General features: G+C 41.8%; 1 protein-coding gene and 1 long non-coding RNA gene across 3 annotated transcripts in view; both read left to right on the top strand.

The window, feature by feature from the left end:
* Positions 1-9,611, top strand: part of LOC119397500 (cadherin-23) — an 82,050-nt gene extending 72,439 nt beyond the window's left edge. For both annotated transcript variants that reach the window (XM_037664935.2, XM_037664928.2), the window contains exons 40-41: positions 1,775-1,804; positions 3,875-9,611. In XM_037664935.2, the coding sequence (XP_037520863.1) occupies positions 1,775-1,804; positions 3,875-3,962 (118 nt within the window). In that variant the 3' untranslated portion in view covers positions 3,963-9,611. The remainder of the gene's footprint in view (positions 1-1,774; positions 1,805-3,874) is intronic.
* Positions 9,612-9,681: 70 nt separating this feature from the next.
* LOC125758734 (uncharacterized) lies at positions 9,682-10,915 on the top strand. Its single transcript, XR_007416366.1, has 2 exons — positions 9,682-10,635; positions 10,667-10,915. It is a non-coding gene; the product is annotated as an uncharacterized LOC125758734 (long non-coding RNA).
* The last annotated feature ends 5,311 nt before the right edge of the window (positions 10,916-16,226 follow it).

The raw sequence follows: 16,226 nt of genomic DNA, 5'->3' as shown, positions 1-16,226 counted from the left end.
GGCATCGCGGTCAACAAGACGAAGAAAAGGACGACAACAAGATAGACTGGCGCAAGCTGTTCCTATCAGCAGTGCTGCTCATTTGACCAGTTGTAAATACATCAGTTCCCATTCCTTCGAGTCTGTGTCTTGCCCGTAACATATTTGGTGTCTTTCTCGTAACAATATCTATATGCTAAGAGCAATAAGCAAATGTCCTTTGTATTTTTTTTGCCCTGACCAAGAGATTTTGTTGCCTTGTTCAGAGACGTGCTGCCACTCGCATAACAGTCCTTTTCAATATTTGAAAGTGTACTTTATTTGCTCGTGATCGTGATCACCTAAGTACATTAGCCAGAACAGCAGGAAGTGTAGATGGAGAATGATGCGGCTTCCGTTCATTTGTATCTTCATCCTTGATACGATTTCATTGTGTATGAATTGGCACTGTAATGGCCCTTTAATGTATCAGGTCAATGTTTGTGAGTACAGCAACAGGACGCATACTTTTTGTAGTCGAATAAGTCTGATAATAGGAATTAGCTATATTGCAAGTTTCATCAGAGCATATTTAAGGCTCTTGAAAGTGACATAGTGACTGGTCTTAAGGAATGATTTGCACCTAGGAGCATGCTTGACTAGATTGTTATAGAAACAATTGAAGATAACCAAATGCCTGAAAATACAAAAATTTAAACTCTTGGAGGCTGTGCGTGAATGTTTGCATCTGTATTAGTACTAGTACTGGCTGTTTCAGTTGTGTTTTCCTACAATGTCCAGCATGAAGTACATAACTACCTGCTTAGCCAGTGTAAATGTCACAGCCCAGAGAGCAGGGCTATGACCTCTTACATTCTCATTATAAATTATGCATACGCATGCTTTATAGCAGGGGTCTCAAGCTCATGTCAGCTAGTGGGCCGCAGTCAAGAAATTTAGTTTCTGCAAGGGCTAAGACAGTGCAGAAGGTTGGAGCAGGGGGGTGGGGTGCTGAACAGAAGCCCTTTTCCATATCTCATATATGGGTCACTTCTAAAGTGAGTTCGACGTCGGGTTTCGACAAACATCAGTACTGATCTCCAGAATGGTTAAAATCTGTACAGCGATTCTGCAATAGAGGGTTTTTGTTGCACAGTTGTTTTAGCACATGGTGACCGCATGGAGTGCCTCATGAAAAAAATGCTTGAGACCAGTCACTCCTGTGTAGCTCATGAATATATACTTATTAAGAAAAAAATATATATATAGGACGAAGACAGTCATGTTCAGGTCGTGCCGCTAGCAAGACGTCCGCGGGCCACGTGTTTGAGACCCCTGCTTGTAGTGTATATTTACCACATACAGTGCATAGCACAATTCTACAAATGATGTGACGTATTAGTACGACACTTATTAAGTAGTAGATTGTTGCATTTATTACACCAGGTGTTTCAGGGAAGACATAAGGGATTATTAAAGACAGTGCAGCTAGAATTAAGAGAAATTTTTCAGCAGCACATCATTCTTTGTGGCAGGCATCTCATTATATGATAAGCACTACTCTAGGGTTCGTATTGCAGTTGCAGAGCTGAACCCCCCCCCCTCCGGTATAGAGCACAAGACATCAATCATTTATTAGGCTCATAGAATTCTAGACAGAGTTTTCAACATCCTGAAATTACGTTGAGCACCAGTTGCAGACTTGGAGCTCAGTGAAAGGCTAATTACACCTGTTTTGGGCCATATATTGACTGCAGTTGTTCCACATTATGGGAATGTGGCTGCACGCTGATGGCATACTCTTGTTGCTTTTCAGTCCAGCAGTGTCCATGATATCTCTTCCAAGGTATGTTAACTTTAAAAAAATATACCGCTAGTAACAATGTGCTACAAATGACACCTGAACAGGTTTGGCTGTTGTGAATGAGAACACACTGTGTGTACTGCATGTGATCATGGTCATCTTTAGCATATGCATGCGTGAATGTCAGTGAAACCTTACACATTTTCGTTGGGATTTAGCACTTTTCTGACCATTCATTGCTTATAATCTAATGAACATTGTAGTGATTACTCTGGGGGTGTGTTGTATTAGTGTGACGAATATTATTTTGGAGTGTCAGCAGAAGAGTGGGAGATCAATTTCTCAACCTAGAAAAGTTACAAATAAATAAAAGTAAGAAAAAAAGGGGAGGGGAGAAAATTGGGGCAGTGATTTCACATAGGGGTTATTTTAATGCAGGCTGATGCTTTCCGAAGGGCCTGCAAATGATGGCATCTGCATGGAGGAGATAAATGTTGAGGGTGGTAATGTCAGCAAGCGGAAAGCCTACCTCAATTGCTTTAATTTCTTCACATTACTTCATAGTACTTGTTGAAACATTTTGTCTGGGAGCTTTTTCCTTCAAGAGCGGTTTCAATCCAGCAGTTTATTTTTCCAGATATAGTAAGGGTGATTTGGAGTCTTCAAGACGAAAAATCTTGGAAAAAAATCAATTTTTTGAAAATTGCGTTTTTGTAACATACAGGCATTGCTGCAAGTACTGACCAAGTTTCCCACACCTTGGGTTGATATTTTGGCCACGACAGTAATTTATAACACCAAGACAGGCTATATTCTGACTGAAAAAAAAAAGCATGAAAAGTGGGCTCTTTCATAACATGCTACTGCTGAATGATGCATGCTGCAGTAGTAGGCATGCCGGTTATATCCCTGGTGGCTACTAATCATCTACAAAAAATATGTTAACATCTTGTGTTACATGCGATTCAAAATGGGATTTTTGTTTTCTTGCATTTTCTCAAAACCTGAATTTTTTACTCTTTTCAACTTTTTGGGAGCAATTTCTCAGTAATCAGAGCACCTAGAATTCTTGTTGTAGTACAGATCTGCATGAATAGTACCGACAGTAGAAGTAGCAGATTTTTGTATTTCAATTTTAATGGGCTCCAGTGGACATTTCTCCATTCATTAAACAACTAATTGCCACATTTTTAACAGAAAGCTTTCATGTGTTGTATAAGTGTTAATAGTTGTATAATTAATATAATTGTTAAAAGTATTCTTACCATTGTGAAGCTTATGCTTCCTGGTATCAGCTGTGTGCCTAAAGCAAGACATTGATGAGTAGTTTTTGCTCTATTGTACCTGGAAACAACACTAATGAATTTTTAATTAACTTTAGAACTTATTGGCATATTAAAAAAATAATTGCATATTTGGAATCAGCAAAGAATGCTTAACAAGATTCTCCCCTTAACATCATCTAGCCTTTTGTCAGGTTTTCACGACATACTGAATCTGAACTTGTGAATCCAAACAGAGATGCTCAGGAGAGGTGAATCGTCATTTGGAGATCATGTGTGGCCATATGGCAAAAGCCTGTCAGCATGTTGCCATTTTTTTACTTTAAAAAAAAAGGAAGAAAGAAATATTATTGTGCATGGTGCTTCCAAGGCAGGCAGTGCTTCTTAAAACTCGTGTGGCTGTATCCACTCAGCTGCATAAATCAGGTGTGCCATCTCTGCAGTATTGAATGTTTTGAAGACTGTGATAAAATTAGAGACTGGTTGACCTGCTAAGTCTGAGTTAGTTTAGTACGAAAACACGCAAACGTTTGTTTCATGCTAGAAGCCCTGTTTCAGTTTTTTTTAGTCTGACCTGGGATAGTGAAATGGTGTGAGAGAAATTTCGGATGTTCTTAGCTTGCCTACAAGCACTTCTAACTGCCATTCAAATGCCTTTCTTCAGGCCAAAAAAAAAATACACACTATAAAAGGTCAAAACCATTATTTGCACATTGTGAAGTACACATAATAGGGATTCAGAAGTTGTATGTTGTGCAATGTCTGTGCATAAAATGTTGATGCTATAGTTATGTCAATATTTGTATTGCTTTTTTTTCCTTCTTTACAGCCACCAGCGTATATATGAGTGGCAGGAATCCAATCGGGCTCCTGCACTGGATGCTATGTCATTCAGAAGCTACCCAACCATGAGGTGAAAACGTCTCCTCTCAGCGTGTGCCTTACCAATGTTTTAACTGCTTCTTAGCCGCTGCAACTCAAGAATGTTGATTCAGAACTTGCCAACACATATGCTACAGAGCAACCACAGTACGCTTTCGCTGTGGTCTGATCTTTTGCAGCTTTAATTTTCAGGATAAGCATTGAAAATTAGGGCTGCACATAGTGAGTTTTATATATGATTGGCTGAGCATAACCTATTTGTTCTTTGCCTACTCAAATTCACACATTTACATAATAATAGTGAATGTTTTTGCACATGTGTGCTTGCAGAAAACTTTGCTAGAAATTGTTGGCTGTGCTTGTTGGGTGTTTATGCTCAAAAAAGCAGTGATGATGCCATGATGACTTTTATTGGTTTCAATGCCATTTTCAACTGCCATATCTTTTGCCTGCTGTGTGTGTTGCTGGATTATACATTCTACAGCGTGCATGCCATTGAATGCCAATACCTCTCATGCAGGAGTGCAGCTATGTGCAGCTTCACGTGGGCATTTAATTTAGCTATAACACACATTGTGCATTGCCTAAGCTGAAATACTTTTATACAACTGAGAATATTGTGCTCATGCTTTTCTGTGTAGATGAGCTTGAGCTGAATGTTACAAAAGTAGTGTCAATGTCATGATGCTGAGTTTTTTTTACTGGTACTTTTATGAAACACAATATTTTAAACATGTTTGACTCTCACAAAATTGAAAATACCAGTTGTTTTGAGGTAAACAGTTTACTTGAATTTCGCCTATTTCAGTTGAAAAAGAAAACACACCACAGTAAGCATTATCCATGCTATGAATCTATCTATGCATCTATTCGTGGTGTTTTGATTTATCCCTTAGAAGGCACACTTGGTGCCTACTTTATATGCTCATGTAAAGCACTTTGTTGTTATTGGGACCAGTTTTGTACAAGAGAGATTAGCTTGCAGCTCTTCAGTAGCAATATGATGACCTGTTGCTACATTGAGATTTTGTGATACCACTGATTATAACTTCTTATATTTGCACTATGTTGGCTGCGAGTAAAGAAAAAGAAAAGAAAGAGTGCAGTGTCAAACACCGTATTATTTTGCTTCAACTAAGCTGATGTGTGCAAATGCATCAATTGCATCATCACCTATGGAGATGTGTATAAACCAAACTGCACACAAAGATGGCATAGAGTGGTAGGTTTTGTAAAGTCTCGAGTATTATGGCAGTTCTTCAATACTCCACTCTTACAAATCAAAGTATGCTGTGACATAGATCACACCTGTATAATTTTTTGGTGCAATGATTAATGTTAAAGAGCCAATATTCAGACAAGTGTTTCATTTTATTAGGACAAGTTGGCACTACCGGCTGTGTTGGGCACACTTGGCAATAGGCCTAGTGTGATCTACTTATCAAGTCTGATGGCGAACACATGCCATACATTCTGATTCTTTTTTTGTGAACTGCATTATAAAACTTGATACAATTGCTTAAAATCTAGTGCCTGATGCCACAATGAAATTTGAACTCAGATCAGTGAGCAGTTTTGGCTGCATGAAAATTTATAGAAGTTGTCTCTGTTACCGATGCAAGGAATGCAGTGTTACAACAGTTAGACACGAACAGTGTGTTTTGTGAACTACAAAAAAGCGCTTTTGATAGGCAATTGCTTTTTTGTATGTGAGTTTGTGTGGTGAATGTGTGTGTACCAGTGGCGGTTTTGTTCTGGTGGAGTTCACTCGTGAACAGCACAAAGCCATCGTGCATGCAGAGTATTGAGGCTGCAGATTTGTGAGAATGTGATTTGATGTGTATTAGTACACCTGTAAACAATGCTATTGAATGGACATTGATTGAAATATGGTATTATATTGTCATTTAACATTATGACTAGCTTTGTTTGTTATACCTGATATTTTTATATGAAATATAGAAATAGCCTTTACACTGAAAGGCTTCAATCAATCCACATAGCCTTCACTTAGCTTGCCACCTAGGCCATGTTGACTTTACTGCTGCCAACTAGGTTGAACAGCTTGGTAAGTGTGAAAAGTTTTGCATGTGACTGGACTTCAAGGTGTGACCGAGCCATTCCACATAAGCCATTGGAGGCTACAGCTTTGCTGAGTGTTAAATATTTTACGCCACCTTATTTGTGTTTGTTTTGGTATGTTTGTGGATTATTTATGTAAAAATGTAGCTGTTCGAGGACCTGTCATGAGAAGAATTTACTTGCTGTTGGCCTGAAAGCCCTATGACCTTTGGAAATGATGTTGTATAATGTTGCAAATAGCAGAAGCTTGTTGTTGAACGGCAGTAAAAGAAGCAAAAAATGCAAACCACCAAAAGACACCTTTGCTTTCGTAAACATAAGACACCCTCAGACCTGTGTCTTTTTTTTTTCTTCTGTCACACACTGCCTCACCCATTTGCATGACTGACTCCCCACCTTACATGCAATGAGCAGTATTCACGTTCCTATTTTAACTGCCATCACTGTTCATGTTGAAACCTTAGCGTTACACATAAAATCACATACCGTATAAAAAGTACTTCTGGCTAGGTAAACACAGATGCCTTTTTATGCTATGTAGCCACTATTAGAGATAATGCTTTGATACTGTTTATTAATAGGGCTCACACCTTGGGGCAGTAGTAACTATTTGCTAGCCAAGCATTCATATTGTATGGAACCACTTTCAGAAACTTCTCATGTATTTAACATTGCAGAACTAAGACTGCAGAGCTCTCTATCAAATTCAGTATTATAGGGATCAACTGTTACGATATATTTAAATGACATATACCTAAATACTTGTTTCCTGTTGGGCCTAATTTCACGGAACAGTTTAAGTTTAGCATGGTTTATGGAGCTATTTTGCTTCAACCTCAGAAGGTGTCTTGTTCAACACAAACTGCTGCTTCTGTGAAAGCTAACACTTTAAGACTTCGTACACAAGGTCTACATTGTATATTTTCATTTATTGTGAAACTTCTTGGTAGTAGTACATTATAATCTCTTCAGAGCCTGCTACAGGTGTTCTGGCATAAATTTCTTGCCCTCACCCTCTTCAATCTTTTTTTAAATATATATGTGGATTATGTTGAGAGTGCTCATAAAATGAGTTTCTCTGTCACTGAACTTGCATGCTGCAAGAAGCTTTCCAAAAATTTTCAGTTTCAAATGCAAGCGCTATTTGGAATCGAAATTGCGGCAGACTAGTTTCAGTTGTAAGTACAGTAATCCCTCGTTAACTTGAAGTCGTCAAATCCGGGGAAAATTTTGAGATAAGCGGTATTTCGAGTTAAGCAAAACGCCGAAAATGTTTGCCCAGGTCACTGTAAAAGAAAAGCCAGTGCTGCCAGGAAAAGCTCCACTGTACGAGACAGCTACCATAGTAAAGGCACAAGAATTCGGAGGGAAAAAAATTTATTACCGAGGACCAAAAAACTGCGTGATGCTCGCCTGTTTCGTGTTCGCGTTCGAGAAAGGCGCTCTCCAGTTGCTCAACACATCGCATGAGCCGTTGGTCACCACCGCTGCATTCGACCTTGTTGCGGAGCAAGCGCAGCACGTTACGTGTTTCTATCGTCGTAGGCACTTCTCGAGGCTCTTCCTCGTCTGCATGGTCATCTGCGTCGTTCACGGCCATCTCAACGATATCGGCGTCCGACAGCATTCCGGTGAGGTCCGCCTCGTAGAGCGCATACTCCTCAAAGGCGATCTCGCCGTCTTCAGTATCGCTCACGCAGCCAGTTGCCTTGCACACATAGCACCTATGGGAGGTTAATGCACGGTGAAAAAAAGTTTAGACTTAACCGAGATTTCGAGATATGCAAGTTTGAGTTAACGAGGGTTTACTGTAGTTAAATGGTGTAAATGGTTACATTACACAGGGAGCAGTTCAGTGGTGATTTTGGGGTGATGGTGCCTGCACATCTGACAGCATGTTTTCATGCAGAATGTACAAACATGCCATAGCACGGGGTAGAGAGACTGGGTGGAAGGGCATGAGCGTGTGACTTCAAATTCAGTATTAAGGGCATCATGGCTTACTCACTGTAGTGGTTATTGGGCTACATGGCATGCTGCTGCTGGGTAGGATGCGAGGTTGTAGGTTGTGGTACAAAAGTGCTTGCATTCTTTAAGGTGCACAATAAAAGGACCATGTGTGGCCTACCACTACAACATGCCTCATAGTGCACAGTTATGTATTAACTTGTTATTGACATTATGCTTCAAGGTATTATGCCAGAACTCCTCAAGGTTACTACTAGCAAATAATTCAACCAATGTGATGGCAGTTCTCACATCCATAACCAGTACCAGATTTCATTGCAGCATTACTCTGGTTTCTGTGGAAACTTGATTCCTTTTTCCTTTGCTGCATCTGAGGATCTCATACACAGTATTCTCTGCCAAAAATAAGCATTGCCTAATTTTTTTATCTTCTTGACATTCAACTATAGAGCAAAGGTAGGGATGAGAAACTCATTTTATGGCATTACTAAGTAATGGCTTAAATACTCTGCGCAACAGAACCTGTCTCATGCCAACATAATCTGGGGTAAGCGGTGCTGGCACATCGTGATACTTGTCACTTGTGTTGCATGCTACCGATTGTTATAAATCCATGCTTAATGTTTTTGCACTTTATTTTTATGTAACATCATTTGGTCGCCCATTCGTGCTGGCACCAGTGGGGAGAGTTCCTCCTTCTGCATTTTCTTGCTCCACATAATGGACTAACACGAGTCACAAGGACTGTTCAATACGCTCATGCATGTACAATATAAATTTGTAGAAGTTTCAGTTTCATAAACGTTTTATTGAAACTTGTGCATTTGCATATTACAAGTATTTAAACGTGTAGCGGGATGTTCTCAAATGTACAGGACCTTGGTGTTGGCTGGGGGCTTTTCTCAAATTATTAAATACTCTTAACTTCTAGTGCCTGCAATTGTCAGCAAAACTCAGAGCTCTACATGTATGAGAACAGCTGCGATTACCTAGCATGACCAGCTATAGTGTTATACAAGGGCATACAAATATTTCCTGGTTGTTTCCTTCCTATGTGGTGCCTCATATTTTAGTATACAACGTCAATATGCAGTTGTTATTACCGCATGACGTTTCTATGCTCTATATTCTGCTTGCCTCATAGGCTGGTTTGTACTGAGGTACCGGGCAGACAAATATGCATGGGCAAACAGATGTTACTGGCACTATGTGCAATGCTAAGAGCTAAAAATCCATTTAGAATACTATGCCAGCCTCTCTGATTATCATAAAACAAAGATTGTCTTTTAGATCTTGAAAGTGAGAGACTGCACACAGTTTGGACAGGCAGGTTTGTTTGCATTGCAACTAAATCAAGAGATGGGAATGAAAACATGGCAAGCCAAACTCCCTGAATGTCAGTTGTAGTTGAAGCCATTTTTTTATTATTATTATTGTTATTTGAGCAATTTGCCACAAGGCATGTGTACCAAAAATAAGCAATAGGGCATCAGTAAATTTCTATTTGATGCAGGTGCTGCATTGTTTTGTGAAGTTATTATCCATTATCCAATGCAGTGGCGTAGCCAAGGGGTTGCACACTGGGCCCGTGCCCCCCCCCCCCCCCCCTTGAAATTACTTTTGCCATGGCATACAGAGCACAAAATGACGCTCGACCATGTCTGCCTGCTCGACCCCCGCTTCAGATCAAGGAGGTGCCCCCCCCCCCCCGGAGAAAAATTTCTGTCTACGTCCCTGATCCAATGGGTAAAGTCATCTGGTACATTTGGTTTCAATGTGGTCTCCCTGAGCAACCTGTACTTAATATCCTTAGTACTAGATTGCAACCATAAAAAGTGACAGCATTCATGCTAACATTATTTTGTAAGCCAGGCTGTAGCTTTGCATACCACAGCAGGTGGCTTTGCATTTGTCATTCCCATCTACAGAAGTTGTAACAAAGTTGAAAGTGGAGGGCCTATGTTATTAGAGCAAAATGTGTTGATGGCAATGCATAGTGTATGTCAATGAACTAGCTTCTCCTCTAGCAGTGACAACCAGACTAGAATTCTTCGGTGTAAACTCTTTGTTCACACAACTCTCACTATTGCTTAGTTCCAAAACCAGAAGAGAAAAAGCTTTCTTGTGTGGGAATACGGACACAAAAGCGTGCTTGCTTGAAGTTGGTGCTATTGGTCTTTTATACAGTCACAGGCATAGTTGCTGGTCGGCTGTTGTTTCTGCCTCCTCTTCCTCAAGGGACCATTCTGTAGTTGTGCCTTATTGCTTTTATGCGTGCACATTGTAAATATGTAAAAAGGGATCTGTGCTAGTATGTGTGAGTTGTTTATTACTTGCCATTGGACAATGTGTGCCCCAAGCAGCTGTGCACAACAGTGTTGCATTGTAGGCATCTTCGAGTGACTTAAATGCGTGATTCAGTATTTATTCTCTAATAATGTGTTATCTCTTATTCAGCTATGTGTAGTGAGCAATATATCTCAATCATAGCAATGTGATGCAAACAAGTGCCTTAACTGTAATCAAAACATGCTTGACAGTGAGCTGTGCTTTGAAGGCCTCACTGTGTCTCTGCTTTACAGACATTGGTAGTGTATGTATTGTTTCATGTACTAGTTACTGCTCTCAGAATTGTTTTTTGTCTGCATTCTTGGCACCGTACCATGATGTAATAAGTGTGACTGCATAGTTATATATGAGGTGAACTTCAGGAAGTTAATGCTACATTTCTCTTTTTATATGACTACACATTGTTTGTTACTGTGTGTTAGCAATGCTTGAGCTTTTGTATGTGCCACAAATACATTTCAATACTCTTCTTTTTTCTTAGAATCGTGAAAGCTGTACACTTTTTTTGTGTGTTGCAGTGATGTCATTTGTTGTGTTGTGCACACTTCTCACAAACCTGAATAAAACACAGCACATATTACTGCTTGCTGCTCTTATTCTCTGTCTCATACTTCTGTCTCTCTGCTACATGATTTGTGCCAAATCGAATTTATAAAATGCAGAATCATGACCTGTGTGTGTGTATTTTCATAGTGAAGAAAAGGTGTAAATACAGCATCTGGCCTTTTTTTTCTGGTGCCTGTGCACTATAGCTGTTGCACATTTGTAGAAACGGTACACCAGAACAAGATGTCCGAGTCATTTATGATCTGAAACCACTCTGGCAACCATATTGATTGTGCATGTGCACATGCCACCAGCTGGATTCCTAATTTTCTTCTTCCTCTTCTGCGTGCTAGTTCTGCATGCCTCATTAACATGTCAGAAGGGGGTGCTGCACAAGAAGCATTGTAAGGTTCATGCCATCTATGTGACATGAACCTTACAATGCTTCTGTAAGGCCTGATGCTAGATTCTCTGAAGTGTACTTCTAGTAGGTCATGCTGCCAAAATTTTGATTCAGTACGTACTTGAAAAGATAAGTAGGAATACGTGCTGGTGGTGACTGTGAAGTAAGTGCTTGTGAATATTTATACTTGTCAAGGACAACAAAAAGCAGGTGCAGGCTAGTTGCTTGTCCATTTTGAGGAAATTGTAAAGAGTACTGTATGTCCAGGACATGAAGAAAAAACACTGACACATAATTAAGCAGTATATGTAGTCTCTGGCTGTTTGTGTACAACTCATAGACTTGCATGAGTTACATGACTTACATAGACTTACATTACATAGACTTGCATGAGTTACTAGCTATAGCTCCACCTCGTATTTTCTTTTTTTATGTGACTGCTGGCCTGTTGTTGCTTATCACTCATGCAACCAGAACAAAGCCACTTTGCACACTATCAGGTCTATTCCCTCTCACCTGCTCACTCCTCCACGTGACATGGAGAAAGAATGGGCGGGAGCATTGGGCATCATACAGGCAGCCTTGACAAGTCAACTCTCTGGGAAGTCATCCCCTTCGCTTTTTTTTTTCTTCAAAAAGTCAGCCCTACATGTGACCATGCACTAGTGTTCTCTGCCCAGTGCGCTTGGTCACTTGGTTCTCAGTAATGGCAACTTCGACAAATTGCACTGGGGCACCCTGGCACGCCGTTTCGTCCAATCACTGCAGCACCTGGGTGCCCTGGTATGATTTGTCGAAGATGCTGTAAGATTTGATTATAGTGGCTTGAATATATTCTAGGCACTATAAGTTAGACTTTTTTTTTCCAAAGTCACTTGACCCCCTGGCAACGGCTGGCCAAAGAGACCAGATGAAAGTGCGCCAGCATTGCTATCGTCTGCACCGGCATTGCTATTGTCTGCTGCCGCTAGAATGGCTGACGTGGCAGACGCCACAGCATCATGTAAATTAGTGTGCAAGTTTCCCGATTTCCTCCTATGCATGCGAATGTTCAATCATTGTGCTTAGAGGCTCGAAACATCAAGTAAGTCAGCAGTTTCTTACGTCACTTGTTACTGAAAGCACATGAAATACCTGTAACTACGCTCGTTCTCGGCGGTTTCGAAAAAGTTTTGCTGCGATCGATTTGTGAGGCAATAAACTTCGATGCTGGTGTCATTCGATGATTACTTGGAAAAGGGATTTAGGACCCCTTTAATTAGCACCTCAATGGCGATGTCGTCAATGTGTCGCTGTAGACTGCACAGTGGTTTGAACGTTTATGGGCACGTTCACAACCTGACCTTTGATGACAAACTGGCTTCCGCCATGTCACCTCTGTGCGATAGTCATCCACCCTCACAAAGTGGAATGGCTCAAAATTTTTATAGCAATTATATGGACACTCTCGGCTGATTTTTGCCGTCGCCGTCATGCTCAGGGTATGTATATGTATGTATATATAAATAAAAGCCAGCAATAAAAATAATTCAGAAGAAAAAAATTCCTAAGCGCTCGACCGGAGTTTCAAACCTGCGACCCCTCGCTCCGCAGCTCGCTGCCTTAAGCAATTACGCCATGCCTCATTCGTTCTTCAGGATACTAACGGAAGAGTACTAACGCACGTGGCGTTGGGTGAAATGCACAGGACGCCACACGTGGTGAAAATTAAAATTATGCGAGACGCGGGCCATGGTGCATCGTCGCCACGCTAGTTTCCCATTTTGGAGTTGTAGCGCCACGCCACTCGTGGCTAGTCAGCCAAAGAAAAAGAAGAGCGTCCCGTGGCTCGTGGTAGCGCGAGCTAGTGGGCAACGTTACTAGAACAAACTCAGTTTAAAAGCTCCGCCGGAGAGGCGGTCCGCGTGGCGGTCGTGAGAACTAGTGGCGCTGCAGTCACGTCTAGCTCAGAGCATATATGGCTCTGGTCTAGCTTGTCTAGCTCCCGCGGCTGGTGCTTGTGATCGGCGCCGCCGATGTACGAGCGCGCGTGGGTTACAGCGTCGTCTGCGCTTTGTTAGCTCGTCATTTTTGCGACTGTTCTTGACCAGGCTTAGCGTCTTGTACAAAGACACGTGCATGATGTACGAAGCGTAACGAGGGCGAACAGAGTGCCGTATGCCGACTTGCTTTGCGCCGGGCTGCAAGAGCGGCTACCGCAACGACGACTCCGCTTCACGACACTTCTTGGGACCTCCAAAAGACCCTACGCCATTCAAGCTTTGCATCGCAACGATAGAAAGCTTACTGCGAAATGCAAGGTCTGTGACGTTCATTTTGAGAGTGACGACATTGTAAAGCACTATCGTCGTGTCGTTGCGGGACAAGAAGTTTTGATCCCACGTGGAAAGTGGAAACGCGCGCCCGGTGCCGTGCCGCGCTTTTTCCCAGCACTTCCACCCCACATTTCAAAGCCAAAATGTTCGGGTTTTAGGCGCAAATCCCCCCAAAACGCATGGCGTCCCGCGAGAGCCCAGTGCCCAGTTTGAGGAGCTGCCAGAAATAGAACAGCAAAACGAAAGGCAGGCGATTACCTATATACGCTACCGAGACTGAGAGTTGCATCACCGTACTGACATTCGATCAGTTGTCAGCTGTCGCTATGCCTTCAAAGCAGTGGATTTTCGAAAGATTTTACGACGAGGTATTGAACAAGATGTGCGGAATATTTTACACTCGCGGGCTCGGGAACGGGCTGCTCAGCGCAAAAATTTGGCACGGTACAAAAGACGAGGACCAGCGCTGGTCCTCGTCTTTTCTATGTGTACCGTGTAAATTTTTTTTGCGCTGAGCAGTTTAATAACTTAATACACACTAGCCCAATCCCACACTTTGCTTCGGGAACGGAGACTTACTTGTGCAAAAGATGGTTGTAGTTGGCGAACAGTTTAACTGCGTAGTGAACGGCTACAGCACGAAACGCAAACGGCTGTCGTACAGTGTAAGAAGTGCTGCGGGCATGGAATATCTGCTCGGTGAAGTTGGAAAACTGAAGTTCAATACTGACGACTCTTCTAGCGACAGAGTACGTGCGAATAACTGCTCGGTGCTCACATCACGGCCGATTTGTTCGAATTGTTTAAGGCACCGCAGAAGGATGCGACGTAGAAAGATGAGACATCGAAAATACAACTATCCGCTGAAAAAATTGCTCAGAGACGACATCTATTCGACGTAATAGCACACTGAGATTTCATTTACCGAGTTCTCGTAATATTTTCCGATTCTGGGTCAGTACACTGTAAACCACTTTGCACCCTTAAGGGGGTTTCAAGCAAGCAAAACACCCTTTTGCCTAACCAAATTTGCAAAAATTAGGGTGTAAGGGTGCTTTCCTTCCCCAAAACAGCCTTTAGGGGGTAATGCTCTAGCTAAACACCCTTTAGGAGTTAAGGGTGTTATGTGTTATCGAAACACCCATGGCCCATACCACAGCGTACCAGATGATAACTGGGACTCGCTGATTAAAATGTCGTTGGATCTTCGGCGAGTTTAGATTAAAAGATATGTCTCTTTTAGGGCTATCTACAAGCGTACCATAAATTTACGCCTATTCTCCTAATGTTTAATGTTCATTTATACGGAACAGAAATATCTCCACCGGCACTGAACGGCGGCTTAAGATACTATGGCTATATATACCAGATGGTCAGTGTAAGGCTGTGTAGCACGAGCGCTCCGTCCATGTGGTATTTTACAATACGCTTTGTTGTGTGTGCCGCGGTGTGGCGCGTGCGCACACCTTCTATGCTGATGTCATCTATAATTGCTTGTTCCCTGACTGGCAGATTTTTTTTTTCAAATTTTTCAGTGATAAGGGTGTTTAGGCCATTGGAAACACCCTATGGTATGGGTGTTTTGATACGTCAAAACACCCTTTTCCTAGGGTGTAAGGGTGTTAGTTATAGACACGGCAAAACCCCCTTAAGGGTGTAAAGTGGTTTACTGTGTATCCCTTTAACCGTCGCGAAAACGTATCTTGTAAACATTGCAAAGCATTGGTAATGTTTTTGGAGAAAGTTTTTTTCAATAAATTGTAGACAACATGAGTACTGTTTTTCTAGAACGTTTTTGTATCTCTTGCCCCGCCACGGTGATTTAGTGGTTATGGCGCTCGACTGCTGATCCGAAGGTCGCGGGATCGAATCCTGGCCGCGGCGGCTGCATTTTCGATGGAGGCGAAAATGTTTGAGGCCCGTGTACTCAGATTTAGGTGCACGTTAAAGAACCCAGGTGGTCTAAATTTCCGGAGCCCTCCACTACGGCGTCTCTCATATCATATCGTGGTTTTGGGACGTTAAAACCCCAGATATTATTATATTATTATTATATTATTATTATTATATTATTATTATTATTATTATTATTATTATTATTGTATCTCGAGTAAGTACGCTTCTTTGTACACTGTAAAGGCTTTTACAAACGTGTTGGGTTGTTCTTGGTCTAGATAAGACGGCAGCGGCTAAAATTGTGGTGGTAGTTATAAAAATTACGCTGAAAACCCTCATTGGCTTAGAAACTCCTATGCTTGGAAGTTAAGCGCAATGTAGACAGCTCGAATATTGTCACAGGGTCATGACGTCGACGAAGGCAGCAGTCAGCAGGTCCGAGATGAAACTCTTCATTTGGCCTAACTTGTGGCCGGGAAACTGAAAGTCACACGACAGCAGTACACTGATAGCGGTGAACAGAGCGTCGACCGTCGATCAACTGACAAGCGGTCAAGCGCGTCGGCTTTTATACAGGCGCTATCGAACTTTCCAGCGATATCGCTGGTGACGGCGTTATCTCTCGACAAAGCTGGAATATTCGCGTGCGGCGCGCAATCTTACCAAAACGATCTACTACAATTGCGAAGCTTCTCGAACACTGCTTCGCGGACAGCGTCGAGCGTTGATAACCGTCCTTG

Source organism: Rhipicephalus sanguineus, chromosome 1 (assembly GCF_013339695.2).
Source record: "Rhipicephalus sanguineus isolate Rsan-2018 chromosome 1, BIME_Rsan_1.4, whole genome shotgun sequence".
In the NCBI taxonomy this organism is placed as follows: domain Eukaryota; kingdom Metazoa; phylum Arthropoda; class Arachnida; order Ixodida; family Ixodidae; genus Rhipicephalus; species Rhipicephalus sanguineus.
Note: the sequence above shows the minus strand (reverse complement) of the source record. Positions and strands in the feature narration are given on the sequence as shown.